This window comes from Narcine bancroftii, chromosome 2 (genome assembly GCF_036971445.1).
Source record: "Narcine bancroftii isolate sNarBan1 chromosome 2, sNarBan1.hap1, whole genome shotgun sequence".
NCBI lineage: Eukaryota > Metazoa > Chordata > Chondrichthyes > Torpediniformes > Narcinidae > Narcine > Narcine bancroftii.
The window spans coordinates 109137056-109153220 of NC_091470.1; the positions used below are offsets into that span (position 1 = coordinate 109137056).

At 41.9% G+C, this 16165-nt stretch overlaps 1 protein-coding gene across 2 annotated transcripts in view; it reads left to right on the plus strand.

The window, feature by feature from the left end:
• Window positions 1-16165, plus strand: part of cds2 (CDP-diacylglycerol synthase (phosphatidate cytidylyltransferase) 2) — a 56320-nt gene that overhangs the window by 17704 nt on the left and 22451 nt on the right. For both annotated transcript variants that reach the window (XM_069917992.1, XM_069917993.1), the window contains exons 4-8: window positions 791-888; window positions 3145-3284; window positions 8087-8145; window positions 12706-12788; window positions 15488-15575. In XM_069917992.1, coding sequence (XP_069774093.1) covers window positions 791-888; window positions 3145-3284; window positions 8087-8145; window positions 12706-12788; window positions 15488-15575 — 468 coding nt within the window. The remainder of the gene's footprint in view (window positions 1-790; window positions 889-3144; window positions 3285-8086; window positions 8146-12705; window positions 12789-15487; window positions 15576-16165) is intronic.

Sequence of the window (16165 nt, forward strand, 5' to 3'; positions counted from 1 at the left end):
GACAAGGTTGGATAGATTTTTACATAGCAGGGGAATTAAAGGTTATGAGGAAAAGGTGGAGACGAGCCTATCATCAGATCAGCCCTGATCTCATTGAATAGCAGAGCAGGCTCGACGGGCTGGATGGCCGACTCCTGCTCCTATTTCTTATGCTCTTGTGTTCTAAAATTCAACATGTATGAATTGCCCCTGGGATATTAAATATCTCTTGGTTCGTTTGTCGATTATATCACATGAGAAATAAAATTCAATTATCTGGGTTCTGTGTTATGTGATTGACATCAAAGGATTAAAAATGTTCACAAAATAGTGTTTTGAGTAAAATTTGGAGCCATTTATTAACCTATGTATTTTTAGACAGAAAATATGATTTCTATGCATTAATCTCTGGCACTATCAATTGGCATGACAACCTTTCCCAGCTAATGTTCCATGGTATATTATAGCTGGACTTGGCTTTAAATTGTGCTTTTGTCTGGGTTTTTCTATGATTACGGCTATGTGCTGTATGTATGTCAAAGGTACTGATGTAGTGCAGGCTTTATGCTAGTAATGGAACTGTTGTATGGGGTGTTCCTAGTAAATCTGGAGCAAAAACATTTCCTTCTGTATAATGCAACTTTGCAGATGTATCCAAATGAAGTACTGCACCTTTATAAAAGTGTGTTGAAATGTGGTAAGTTATGCAATGCTTTGTTGATTGCTAGAAATGTCAACTTTGATCAGGCTTAAGTGTAACTCTGAATGTAAAGAATCATGAGTTTTTTTTGTTTTTCTATCAATTCTTTAGGTTCTATGTGTACAGATCAAATGCTTTCATGAGATAATTCTGATTGGTTACAACGTTTATCACTCCTACCATCTGCCATGGTTCCGGACACTGAGCTGGTGAGCAGATTGTAGAATGTTGCTGTAAAATGAAGCTATTGATGTCATGAGAAATGAAAATGTAGCTGCATGAGTTCTTCCATATGAGCAGCCAAAGGCTTTATTTTATTTTAATAAGATCCTATTACAATAGCTCAGTGTTTAGAGCACTGATCTTGGAAACCTGGGGTCGTGAGTTCGTTCCTCACTAGGCCTCATTTCAGAAAGGAACGTTGGACAAAGTGGTGACTCTCTGTCTTCCTTACAATAGACAAAGTTAAAGAATTTCAAGATTTATCAAGAATATGTTCCATTTTAAATGCATTATGTGACTATAATAGAACCTTTACCTGTTTCTCCAGCCAATTTAGTTTCCATTTACTTCTGAGGAACCTTGGTCAATTTGACTGGTATATGTGTGAAAAGTTGCTAAAATATGTATCTGTTCAACAGGCATTTAGCTGGGTAGATTTTCAGATTCAGATTTCAGATTTATTGTCAGAGTACATGCATGACATCACATACAACCCTGAGATTCTTTTTCCTCAGGCGAGGCAGAGTTACCACTTATTGGTAGTGCAAAAAAACTGTACACAAATAAAGAAATGTAAATGTAAAATTTGTCTTATAGTGGAGGGGTAGCAGCTGTTCCTGAACCTGCTGGATGTGGCATCTACAGTGCCCTCCATAATGTTTAGGACAAGGCACTATTTTCCCCTTTATTTAACCCTGTGCTCTACAGTTTTACATTTATAGTCAAACAATTCACATATATTTAAAATGCATATTCCAGATTTTATTCAGGGTTATTTGAATACATTTTGGTTTGACCATGCAGAAATTACAACACTTTTTGCACATTGTCCCCTCATTTCAGGGCACTATAATGTTTGGGACATTTGGCTTTACAGGTGTTTGTGATTACTCGGGTATGTTTAATTGCTTCATTGGTGCGGGTATGAGAGATCCAGACTTGCTTTGAAGCTTTTGATCATCTTTGGAGTCTGTAGTTGCCATTTTTCTACATGAGGACCAGAGTTGCACCAATGAAAGTAAAAGAACGTCACTGAATATATCAATATCTTCCAGCAATCTACATACCCCTCTCATTCCCACCCCCCACCCCCCAAAAAAGGAAAGACTAAGAAAAGGGGAAAGAAAAGAAAGAAAGAGAGAGGCTGGATGTGGTGTCGGCGCTTCCAGTAAATTATTGACAAGCATTAGTCTTCGCTGGGACATGAAAGCTTCCTCCTATTTAGGCATTGTATTGAGAGCAATAGTCTTGACGTACATTAATGAGTTGGAGGCACAAGAGTCTGCAGATGCTGGAATGTGGAGGCTAGCAAACTGCTGGAAGAACTCAGCAGTTGTGGAGAAAAAAGCATGGTCAACATTTCGGGTAGAGACTGCAACAGGATTGAATTATTAAATTGATCCTTGTGTAATTATTCACCATGTTGATTTTCTTATCGTTGGCCCTGAATACCGTTTCTCCAAATAATCATCAATAGCAGGTTTTTTGCAACATTTTTTGATATGATAAAGCATGCTGGATTATTCACTGGAGTGTAATAGAGTCCTAGAGAGTTATAGCACAGAAACAGCCCCTTTAGTCCACCACGTTTACCATGTGGCAATCTTTTACATTAATTCAATGCTCATACTTACATTCCCCTCAACTTTCCAGACTACCACGTACCTACATGAGGGGGGAATTTGCAACAGCCGTCCACGCATGCTTTCAAATAAAGTTTGACATTTGATAGTTAGACAGTTTTGATAAAGTGATAGATTTTAAGAAACATCCCAAAGGAGATGAGAGACATGGATAGCGAACGTTCACCTGCCAAGCAACAAGGCCAGAATTGGTGAAGCTCAAATATCTCGTGGGTTTGAGAAATTTGCAATGATTGGAAGGAACTAGCAAAGATGTGGAGGAATTTGGAATGCAGCACTAGGATTTTAACGAGATGGATCAAGGCTGAATGTAGGTCAGCAACCATGGTTGAGAAACTCTTGGTGCTGGCTGCGGTACTGGCAGGAGGCCTTTGGTTGAGCATATCTGTGGAAACTAGACTTTAAAGTTATGGCTAAAGTACTGGAGTTTTCAAGTTTTGAGGTAACAAAGACTTGGATTACTGCTTCAGGAGCTGACTAGCTGAAGCAAACCAAGTTAACCTGTAGGAACTACCTGTTGATAGCAACTGCAATATGGTATCCAAAGGAGTAGTTTACCACCACAAAGTTTTTGAGGTTTTTCCTATTTTTCTCTTATAGGTATTTCTTATTATGCGCTAATTACTTCTTCTATGGAGAGACGGTAACAGACACATTCTTTTCATTGGTTCAGAGGGAGGAGCCTCTCCGGATTCTGAGCAAATACCATCGCTTCATTTCCTTTGCTCTTTACTTGGCAGGTACAGCTGTTTTTATTTTGTCTAAAAGTAACATTGAACAAGCCACTTAAAGCTGAGAACAATTTCACCAGCAAATGTCATTTTGCCGTTGAATGTAGAAATATTGCGGAAAGCTCCCTCGCCTAGAAATTAGATTGCTCCCATTTTTGGTGCGTGAAATGTGAGCCACATTTTGGCCTCGTGCTAAATCATGGAAAGTCAAAAATAAATCCCTCTTGTTTGCTATGCTTCAGAATCTGATTTGACAGTCCACAGACAGTGGGTGTACAAAGCTGCTTTCGTATTCAGGATTCAGGCCAATGCCTGTTAAAAGAAGCCAAAGTTCACAGGAAGCTGATGTGGTGAGATCAGGAGGGTCAGGAGAAATCAGGGATAAGAGGGGAACCTTGGTCATGGTGGGTTCCCTGAACAGTAAATTCCAGCTAGGTATTACAAATGAGTTCCATCACACTGCTCACGATTACATTCTAAGCTATCACCCACAGCGGCAGCATCAAGGTGGCACGGTGAGCATATCGCCACGCTATAAGAGCGCTGGCGAATGGGGTTCAAATCTGGCACTCTTTTATAAGGTGTTTGTGGGTTCTACCTGGGTCTGTGTGGGTTTCCTCTGGGTGCCCTGGTTTCCTCCCTCCCTTCAGAATGTACTGGGGTGGGGTTTGAAAGTTAATAGGGGTATTTGGGCTGCAAGGACTCGGGGCCCGACGGGCCTGATACCATGCTGTATGTCTAAATTAAAAGCCATTGATCTACTTATCCGTGGTATTTTAATCTATGCTTCGGACAACCAGCATTTTTTTAAAATTAGTAGAATTATTGAGAGGGGGAATTTATAAAATATTAAAGCCATGCTCATTATACATGATTCATGACTTTCAGTCTGATGCAGTCTTTGTTTCATTGCAACTTAATTATGAAAGCCATTTGTCACGGTATTTTGATATTGTAGTTAATGGGACAGTGACGATACTATCTTGTGCAAGAGATAGGGGGGGAAGTGACATTGATCTAGGCTGAATTGTGGCAGGACATACCTGGTCTAATTTTCCAGGGGGTAGGACCTCCAGAAGAAATGGATTTGGACACCAAATCATGCCAGAAATTGTTATGTACTAGTTATGCATCAGACAGTTTATTTTTTTCTTATTCAAGTACAATGAAACAATCAAATACTTGTTAAACATGTTGAAGTAAGACAGGAAGTTAACACTTCATTTACAGAGGTTACTCTGAATGTCAAATGTGGTTAGTTTTCAAAAGCAGTTGATGTCACCTTTAGTCAGTTAAAGATTAATGTATCTGCAGAGAATGCCTGCCATGGATCTGGAATTTAAAACTCCCAAGCAACAAACATTTGTGCTCTGCAGTCAGCATGAAATTTCCTTTTTAGATCCTGTTAGAATCAAAGGTTTGAACAATAGGCTTAAAATGCTAGCTTAGGTTATAATTGTATGGCAGGGTCAAGACTCCATGTGTTATACTTGAACGTCGAAGGGAGATCCTTGGTTAGAATTGGGAGGAGCACTCAAACAGGGCTGGTCTGTCATGGTTTGAAAGAAACTTCTCCAACATGAATGCACATGTTTTGTTTTTGAATTGTCACTTGTAATTTAAAACAGACTGTTGGAGGAACAATAGGTCAAGCAGCATCTGTGGAGAGAAAGAAAGTAATTCTTTTATACTGCCTATCTTTCCTCTCCATTCTCAGTGCTTTTAAATTAATTTTAAAAAATAAATTTAGGCATACAGCACAGTAACAGACCCTCCAGCACATGAGCCCATGCCGCCCACTTACAATTGACCTACAATCCCCGTACATTTTGAACGGTGGGAGGAAACTGGAGCTCCCGGGGGAAACCCACGCAGACAAGGGGAGAATGTACAAATTTCTTACAGACAGAACCTGGGTTGCTGGTGCCGTAACAGCAAGGAGTGGCACAGTTAACGCGAGGCCTTTTACTGTGCCAGCGATCAGGACTGGGGTTCGAATCCTGTGCTGTCTGTACCTTTTCCCCATGTCTACATGGGTTTTCCCCGGAGACTCCAATTTCCTCCCATTCGACACCGTGAGCAGGAAAGGGCTTTGGCAAATACTAGAGCGCATCGGATGTCCCCCAAAGTTCCTCAACATGATTATCCAACTGCACGAAAACCAACAAGGTCGGGTCAGATACAGCAATGAGCTCTCTGAACCCTTCTCCATTAACAATGGCGTGAAGCAAGGCTGTGTTCTCGCACCAACCCTCTTTTCAATCTTCTTCAGCATGATGCTGAACCAAGCCATGAAAGACCCCAACAATGAAGACGCTGTTTACATCCGGTACCGCACGGATGGCAGTCTCTTCAATCTGAGGCGCCTGCAAGCTCACACCAAGACACAAGAGAAACTTGTCCGTGAACTACTCTTTGCAGATGATGCCGCTTTAGTTGCCCATTCAGAGCCAGCTCTTCAGCGCTTGACGTCCTGCTTTGCGGAAACTGCCAAAATGTTTGGCCTGGAAGTCAGCCTGAAGAAAACTGAGGTCCTCCATCAGCCAGCTCCCCACCATGACTACCAGCCCCCCCACATCTCCATCGGGCACACAAAACTCAAAACGGTCAACCAGTTTACCTATCTCGGCTGCACCATTTCATCAGATGCAAGGATCGACAATGAGATAGACAACAGACTCGCCAAGGCAAATAGCGCCTTTGGAAGACTACACAAAAGAGTCTGGAAAAACAACCAACTGAAAAACCTCACAAAGATAAGCGTATACAGAGCCGTTGTCATACCCACACTCCTGTTCGGCTCCGAATCATGGGTCCTCTACCGGCACCACCTACGGCTCCTAGAACGCTTCCACCAGCGTTGTCTCCGCTCCATCCTCAACATCCATTGGAGCGCTCACACCCCTAACGTCGAGGTACTCGAGATGGCAGAGGTCGACAGCATCGAGTCCACGCTGCTGAAGATCCAGCTGCGCTGGATGGGTCACGTCTCCAGAATGGAGGACCATCGCCTTCCCAAGATCGTATTATATGGCGAGCTCTCCACTGGCCACCGTGACAGAGGTGCACCAAAGAAAAGGTACAAGGACTGCCTAAAGAAATCTCTTGGTGCCTGCCACATTGACCACCGCCACTGGGCTGATAACGCCTTAAACCGTGCATCTTGGCGCCTCACAGTTTGGCGGGCAGCAGCCTCCTTTGAAGAAGACCGCAGAGCCCACCTCAATGACAAAAGGCAAAGGAGGAAAAACCCAACACCCAACCCCAACCAACCAATTTTCCCTTGCAACCGCTGCAATCGTGTCTGCCTGTCCCGCATCGGACTGGTCAGCCACAAACGAGCCTGCAGCTGACGTGGACTTTTTTACCCCCTCCATAAATCTTCGTCCGCGAAGCCAAGCCAAAGAAAGAAGACATGGGTTTTCCCCGGAGACTCCAATTTCCTCCCATTGTTCAAAATGTACTGGGCCTGGAGGTTAATTGGGTGAAATTGGGCGGCAAGGACTTGTGGGCCGAAATGACCTGTTACCGTGCTGTATGTCTAAATTTAAAAAGAAAAAAAATGTTGGTATACAAGAAGACTCTGTCTAAGATGACCCCCAAAATTTCCACCTGAAATGTAGGTTATGAACTATACTCGATATATAAAACTACCCCAAGTCTGACCAGTGGAATGATGTTGCTATGCACATTAATATTCTAATTCACAACATTTCAAAAGCAAATTACCCATTGAAAGTTTAAATTCTATAAGCATATTTTAAAATAAACCACTATAGGCTCCTTTAACAGGCCGTTTCAAGCCTATACAGAGCTAAGGCAGTCAGACTGGATGGACGGACCCTGTGGGGGAGTGCTGTTAGATTTTGAATTTTTATACTTGGCGTATAAGTCGACCCCTAGTTTTGGGGTGACATTTTTAAAGTTCAAGGACCGCCATGGTACCTTGAACTTAGAATCAGATGGTATTCAAATGTTCTTGCTGAAATTGTCAGTTAATAGGTACACAACTTTTGTACAGCAACCTGAACTGTTACCAGAAGGTAAAATTTTGCAGTCATAGAACATTTCTGATGTTCATTTTCAGTCAGAGAGATTGTTCATAAGCTGCCTGGCTTAATTGCTGTGGTTTGAGGTTTTCTTATCTCTAGAAATGATTGCTAAGCTGCACTGTACATTGGAGCAGACTGACGAACACAGTGCCCCTGCATTTTCAGTTAATAACAGAGGGGAATGCTGAGCTGAACCTGATTATTGCATTAAACCTAGATAGCTCCAAATTGGCATGGCTTTGGGACAGAAATTTGCCCTCAGTCGCTTGTGTTCGACACAGTATCTGTTTGTTGCTTTCTGCTTCTAAAATTTGGTTCCATTGATAGTTGAATCAAATCGCCAGAATGTATTAAAGAGAAAATAATTTGAATATGCAAAGTCGGAGAATATTCCAGTTATGTTAAGAAAGATGGGATTGAAAAAGCACTGTCTAGAACACAGTGCCAGCACTTGAGCCAAATGGCCTGTTTTGTGTGACGGTCTTTTGTTTCACTGAACTTTTCCTGTGCAATGATGCTCAGTGTAATTACCACATCCCAGATGCTGTCACAAGGGAGGTTAGCTAATTCTTACTGAATTAGGGAATTGATCTTCCTGGCTTGTGTGTGAGACAGTTCCACCCACACATTCGAAGAACACATCAAAGAAATCACAGTTGCCAAAGAATAGCCTTCCCTGTTCATTTTTAGAGGTCTAAATTAATTCCAGCCAATCCTGTCAAAGATCTAAGATGTTGACATTGAGCTTTTTGTTTGTAGGATTCTGCATGTTTGTCCTGAGCCTTGTGAAGAAACATTACCGACTGCAGTTCTACATGGTATGTCACTCACTACTGGTCAGAACGTGACATTGCGCGTTTGCTTTTCATCCGGAGTCATAACGTGCCGGAGGAACTCAGCAGGTCATATGGTAGCCATGGAAGGCAAAAGATAGTTGACGTTTAAGGCCAAAAACCCGGCCCGAAATTTTGCTATCTGTGGCCTTCCAAGGACACTGCCTGACCTGCTGAGTTCCTCCAGCATTTTGTGGGTTTCTCTAGTTTTGCACCATCTGCGGTCTCTCTTGTTTACCTCTGCTTTTCATTGTAATCTGGGTCCGAAATTAGCATTGCACACCGTGTCAATCTCAGGCAAGTTAGATCAACATCTTGCTTGACCCTGAATAGCTCACTATCACCTTGGACTGTGGCATTGCAGGATCCAACCTGGACTGCCTGGCCTTGGTATATTTGTTCTTCTGAGGTCATGGGATGAACAGAGAGAGAGAGAGAGAGAGCAAGAGAGAAATTGACTATTGAGCACAGCTGGTCTTTATCACAGATAACATGCTCGCTGGTTCTGCCTCTGAACATCTTCGAGTTTAAAAAAAACTCCAGTGGATTTGTTCCCTTTCATAAACCATGACTGACTTTGTTCGGGCCAGTTCTTCTATTTAATATAAAGTCTTTTACAATGGACTCTAGCATTTTCACACTGTTGGCACTTGGCTAACCTCTGTCATTCCCTGTGGGTTTTTTTCTCTTTTTTTTAAAAGTGGAGTTGCACTTGCCCTCCATTCTGTAGGAGACGAGCCCCAATGCAACCATTATTTTCAGGACCACACTCTTTGATAGTCAGAGATGTGGATGATCAGTCATGAGCCCCGTTACCCTCCGTTCCTCCTCAACAGACCATGATTCCATCATATCGTTAGTCCTTGTCTGAAAATTTCTTTGTGTCCAATTATAATTACTCCATTTCTCACTGAAGACCTTTGTTGGTCTTCATAGACCTTTTATTTATTTACTGTTCATATTGGTCAAAGCTTTTGCAGTCAGTTTTTATATTCCCTGCGTTTACTTTAATCTTTCCCCTCCACCTGTCCTCATCTGCTGAATTCGAAACTGTTCCTAATCCTCAGGCCTGTTGTCCATTCTGATAATTCCTTCTCCTTAGTTTTATTTGTAAGCTAGTTTTGCCATCTTTCCATGCTTATGCCAGACATGATTTATTGTCAGAGTACATGCACGACATCACAATCAACCCTGAGATTCCTTTTCCTGTGGGCCAGGCAGATTTACCACTTATTGGTAATTCAAAATCTGTACTCAAGAAAAGATATGTATACAAAAGAGAAATGTGAGCAAGAAATAAAATGCATAAAAACTGACTAAAATTCAGAAAGAAATATTCAATAATAAATTATATGCAAAATAAGAGTCTTTAAATGAGTATCTGATTGAGTTTGTTGTTGAGGAGTCTGATGGTAGAGGGGAAACCCTGTTTCTGAACCTGGTGGGTGTGAGTCTTGTGACACCTATACCTCTTTCCTGACAAGAACAGAGCAGGTGCTGGATAGCGTGGAACTTTGCTGATTGCTGCTGCTCTCCAGCAGCAGAGCTCCCCATAGATGTTCTTCATGGTGGGGAGGGTTTTGCCTGTGATGTACTATCTTTTGCAGGACTTTCTACGCACAGGTATTGGTGCCCCCATACCAGGCCATGATGGAGCTGGTCAGCCCACTTTCCTCAACACATCTGTCAAGGATTGCCAAGGTTTTCAGTGTCATACCAAACCTCCTCAAACTCCTGAGGAGGTAGAGCCATTGACATGCTTTCTTCATGATGACATTTGTGCTTTGTGTCCAGGAAAGGTCCTCCAAGATAGTGACACCCAGGAATTTAAATCTGCTCACCCTCTCCACCTCTGATTCCCCCCCCCCATATGATCACTGGATTGTATACCTTTAATTTTCCCTTTCTGAAATCCACATTCAACTCCTTGGTTTTGGAGACGTTGAGTGCGAGGTTGTTTTTAGTGGATCATTCAGCCAAATTTTCATTCTCCAACCTACAAACTGACTCATCAGTCCTTTTTGTATAACCCACTACTGTGGTATCATTGGTAAATTTGAAGATGGTGTTTTTGTCATACCGAGCCACACAGTCATATTTGTAGAGCGAGTAGAGCAGGGGGTTATGTATACAGCCCTGTGGTGCTTTGGTACTGATGGAGATTGTGGAGGAGATGCTTTTTAATTGTCATAAATAGGGCATACATTCATTAAATAATCCCAAACATATCCACAATAAACCTATTCGGTAAAGTTTCTCAATCTATCATAGCTAATCCAGATATCATATCTTTTATCATCACCTTTGTTCAGAGTCGCGAGCCTGGTTTCTGATTCACCTACCTGAGTACATAGAAAACATGTATAGGAGTAGGCCATTTGGCCCTTCAAGCCTACACCGCCATTCATTTTGATCATGGCTGATCATCCACTCAGTACACCCTTTTCCAGCTCTCTCTCCATACCCCCTGATCCCCCTAGTCACAAGTACTAAATCTAACTCTCTCTTAAATATAGCTATGGAACTGGCCTCAATCACTTCCTGCGGCAGAGAATTCCATAAATTCACCACCCTGTGAGTGAAAAAAATTCTTCCTCATCTCAGTCCTAAAGGACTTCCCCTTTATCCTTAAACTGTGACCCCTGGTCTAAACTTGCTCAACATTGGGAACAATTTTCCTGCATCTAGCCTGTCAAATCCCTTAAGAATTTTGAACGTTTCTATTAAATCTCCTCTTAATCGTCTAAACTCCAGCGAGTACAAGCCCAGTTGTTCTAGCCTTTCTTCATATGCAAGTCCCACCATCCCTGATATCAATCTGGTAAACCTTTTCTGCACTCTCTCCATGGCCAAAACTGAACACAATACTCCAGGTGAGGTCTCACCAAGGCCCTATACAACTGCATCAATACTTCTCTGCTTCTGTACTCGAATCCTCTTGATATGAACGCCAACATACCATTCGCCTTTTTTACTGCTTGCTGCACCTGGATGCCCACTTTTAATGACTGATGCATAGCGACACCCAGGTCTCTTTGCATCTCCCCTTTTCCTAATTGGATACCATTAAGATAGTACTCAGCCCTCCCATTCTTTCCTCCAAAGTGGATAACCACACACTTATCCACATTATATTGCATCTGCCATGCATTTGCCCACTCACCCAACCTGTCCAAGTCACCCTGCACACTCTTAACAGCCTCTACACAGCTTACAATGCCACCCAGCCTCATGTCATCTGCAAAATTGGAAATGGTGTTTTCTATTTCCTTATCTAAATCATTAATATATATCGTAAATAACTGGGCCTTATGGTACCCCACTAGTAACTGACTGCCATTCGAAAAGTACCCGTTTATTCCTACTCTTTGCTTCCTATCTGTCAATCAATTCTCTATCCACCTCAATACCATATCCCCTATACCATGTGCCTTAATTTTGTATAGTAATCTCCTGTTTGGGACCTTTTCAAAAGCCTTCTGAAAATCCAGGTAAACCACATCTACTGGTTCTCCCCTATCCACTCTACTAGTTACATCCTCAAAAAATTCAATAAGATTAGTCAGACATGATTTTCCCTTCATTAAACCATGCTGGCTGGCTCTGACCAATGAATTCACCACTTTCCAGATGTGCCGCAATCACATCTTTAATAACTGACTCTAACATTTTCCCCACTACTGATGTCAAGCTAATTCCCTGATTTCTCTTTCCCTCCCTTTTTAAAAAGTGGAGTTACATTAGCCACCCTCCAGTCCTCAGGAACTACTCCAGAATCTAAAGAGTTTTGAAAAATTATCAACAATGCATCCACTATTTCATGGGCTACTTCCTTTAGCACTCTGGGATGCAGACCATCTGGCCCTGGAGACTTGTCTGCCTTTAATCCCTTCAATTTATCCAACACAACCTCATAACTTACACTTATTTTCCCAGACCTTCCGTCACATGGTCCCCTATTATTTCCTGAAGATTATTCATATTTTCCCTAGTGAAGACCGAACTAAAGTAGTTATTTAATTGGTCTGCCATGTCCTTGTTCCCCATGACCAATTCACCTGTTTCTGACTGCAAGGGACCCACATTTGTCTTTACTAGTCTCTTTCTCATTACATATCTATAAAGACTTTTGCAGTCATTTTTTATGTTCACCGCCAACTTTCTCTCATAATGTCTTTTGCCTTTCCTGATTAATTCCATAGGATTAATCTATGATTCTAAACCATAGGCAAATGTATTCTTGATAAAAGAGGTAATAGGTTGCTGTGGGTGGAGTTGAGACACAGTAAGATCAGCGGTGATTTTATTAAATGGTGAAGGGGGTGTTAGGGGTGTCAGATAGCTGAATAAATGGTTTGGTTTGGGCATAAACCTGTATGGAGGCTGATGAGTTGTGTCGCGGTTCAGTGCCATTCCACTAATGCAGAAAACCCCAATTTGTGTCGAATTCAGTTCACGGTTATTTAAATTCTGGTGACTTAATATGTTTGTGACATGCTCTAATTTTAAAACTTGCTGCATCTGATGTTCGTTTTTAATTTACAGTTTGGATGGACTCATGTGACTTTGCTGATAGTAGTGACTCAGTCCCATCTCATCATCCACAACCTCTTTGATGGAATGATTTGGTATGTGACAACCCAGCTATTCCTTCCGTTATCGCTTAAAATGCAATTCTCATAGCTACGGATTGGAGAGAAACTGCAGAAACCTGCAGCACGTAATCGGAAAGGCTAATGGAATGTTGGGCGCATATTTCACGGGGATTGGAAGGTAAAAGTGGAGGAAATCTTACCGCAATTGTCAGGTCAAGTTTATAGCACAGTGGACAATTTTGCTATTATTTGATTGGAGACAATTTCAAGGATTCACTGGGACTTAACCAGGTACAGAATAGTTGTCCCTTGGGGAAAGTTTACAAAGGTTGGATTTCCATTCCTTGGAGTTTAACTCCAGAACCAAAGAGCATGGGCTCAGGAAAAAGGGGTAATGAGAATGAATTTGTTATCAAGCATATTACCCAGTGTACATAGAGTGAAAAATCTCATATGCTGCGGCTGAACAGGTACTTGTGAAGAAATACTGTACTATAATTGAATTAAATTAAAAGAGACAGTAAATATATGATAGATAACAACTGTTCACAGTTATCCTAGGGCAAAAAAAGTGACTTGCAATAGTTCTTGATTAGTGTACCAAGCGGAGGTTTGAGCATCTGATTGCTATTGGGAAAAAAAACTGTTGTTGAACTTAGAGTTGCTGATTTTCATGCTCCTGTACCTCCTGCCCAATGGTAGCGGAGAGAAGAAGTGACCAAAGTGATGGGAGCCATTTACAATGTTGGCTGCCTCATGTAGATGTCTGCAATGGAGGTCAGAGCCTGTGATTGATCTGGCTATGTTTGCAGCCTTTTGTTGCCTTCAGCGTCCTTGGGCACTTGTATTACCAAACTAGTCTGTGATGCACCCAGTCAGTCTACTTTTCACAGTTCATATGTAGAAGTATAATAGTGATTTGTCGATGACGTGTCAAATCTCCTCAGAATCCTTAGAAAATAGAGCATTCTTCATGGTTGTCTCGATATGCTTCTATGATATGGACTCCTAGACATTTGAAGATTCTAAATACCTCCTCACATTCATGGATATGGATGTGTGGTCCCTTCATCTCTCTTTCCTCAAATCAACAATAAGTTCTTTGGTCTTGACGAGAGCACCACCCAACCATGTTCTCGATCTTCATCCTGGACTTTGACCCTTCATTCCCAGTTATTCGGCTGACAACAGTGGTGTCGTCAGTGAATTTGAACTTGGGTGTGCAAGGAATAGAGCTCGAGACTAAGCACGCAGCCTTTGGATATCCCGGTGTTGATGGTCAGAGTGGAGTGGATGATGTTGCCAATGTTATTTTGGGGGGGGGAGAAGAATTTCTCTCGTTTCTGAGACTTTGGAAGTCTTTGCCACACAGAGCTGTTAGGGACTGTGCCCTTGTGTATATTGAGCTGAGATCGATTTTTAATTAGTAAGGGAAAGGACAGCAAAGTGGAAATGTCAGATTGGCCTCAATCCTATTGAATGGTGGAGCAGATGAGTGGCTAAAAGGCTTAGTCCTGTTCCTAGTTCTTGTGGTCATACACCTTTGTTGGTAAATCTTCTGTCAAGTTGATACTTTTTTCTGTCACAGGATTTTGTTGATTGTTAGTTATCAAGCCATTTTAATTCCACACTCAAATTCCCCTTCGAACATCTTGTATTCACACAGTCTAAAATCCCTTTCAAAACATCCCAGAGTAATGATGCTCGATATGTGGCAAATAATTTACCCATTACCAGCTCGTACAAATGTTTTGGTACGGAGGGATAATTTTTGATTTTGGTGTTGATGATATAAACCCTGAGCTTATTAAAGTAGTTTCATTGGATCTTTTAGAATCAGAATTATTGTCAAGATCATGATACAAAATTTGTTGTTTTGTGGCAGCGTTCATTCAGGAACCTGATGGGAGAGGGAAAGAAAGCTCTCCTTGTGCCGCTTAATGCTCATCCTCATGCTCCTGTACCTTTTATACGATGGTAGCAGAGTGAAGAGGGCATGACCTGGGTGGTGAGGGTCCTGGTGGATAGAGGCTACCTTCGTAAGTCAACTCCTCTTGTCGATATCATTAATGGAGTGAAGACTGGTGACGGTGATGTCGCAGGCCAAGTCAACAACCCTCTGGCATTTTTTTCCTGTCCTGAGTGTTGGCACCTCTGTACCAGACAGAATTCACTTCACAATACATCTGGAGATATTCTCGAGTCTTCGGTGACATACCAAATCTCCTCAAACTCCTCACAAAGAAAGGCAGCTGGCGAGCCTTTGTGATTGCATTGGCATGCAGGCTCCAGGACAGATTCTGATTGAGTTTGTGGTTAAGGAGTCTGATAGTGTTCCTGAACCTGGTGGTCCAAATCTTGTGGCACCTGTACGATGGTAATAACAAGAACAGAGCGTGTGCTGGGTGGTGTGGATCCTTGATGATTCCTGCTGCTCTCCAATGGCACCGTTCCCTGTAGATGTTCTTGATGGCCGTGATGTCCTGGGCAGTGTCCACTACCTTTTGCAGGGCTTTACTCTCAGGGGTATTGGTGTCTCCATACCATATCAAGTATGTGTGAGTTAGGTGAATTTAAATCCTTCAGACACAACTTCACAAAGTCTATTTCACTTCAAGTAGAACTTACAATGGCTGGCTTTAGTGGCTGATGCAGAATGAAGAGTAGGATCTCTGTTAAGTCTGTCTCTCCGAATGTTATTTTATCTTTGTTCATTCTTTCTTGTTGCTCAGGTTCATCGTCCCCATTTCTTGTGTGATTTGCAATGACATCATGGCATATATGTTTGGATTCTTCTTTGGCCGAACTCCACTCATCAAGGTCAGTAAGAAGTCACCTATGTCTTATGGTCTTATCGTATTTCAAAGCAAGACACCATTTTTTTTTTTGTTCTAACTTCTAGCAGCCTTGCTTTAAGGGTTATGATAAAATGAACTCCATTTAACTCTATCAAAGGCCTTCTCTGCATCGAGAGAAATTACTATTAGTTGGTCAGACTGTTCCCGAGAAATACCTTGAATGGTAGATTGGTGGGAGTTCCAAGGTGTAATAGTTCTCTATTTCATCTTCCACTACAATGTAGCACCATCAATAGTTTGCCTTCCCAGTGCATTTTTGAGCGGTTAATAATTACTCTAAAATGTAACCTGGACGTGAAACCTTGTATGGATATTCATGAGCCACTGAAAAGTACAAGTTAATCAAACTTGTCGCTTACTGACAAAGACAAAACTTAGTATTTTGCAAGAAAGGAGATCAGGATGCTGTGGTATGATGGTCAGCAATCCTGCCAGGTTACCAGGATTGATGTTCCAGACTGCCTGTGTTGCAGGGAATTGACGGCTATGGAGAACTGACACAGAAGAGGAGAGGAAGTTTAAGATAAATCAGTCAGAATCTATGGAACAGCA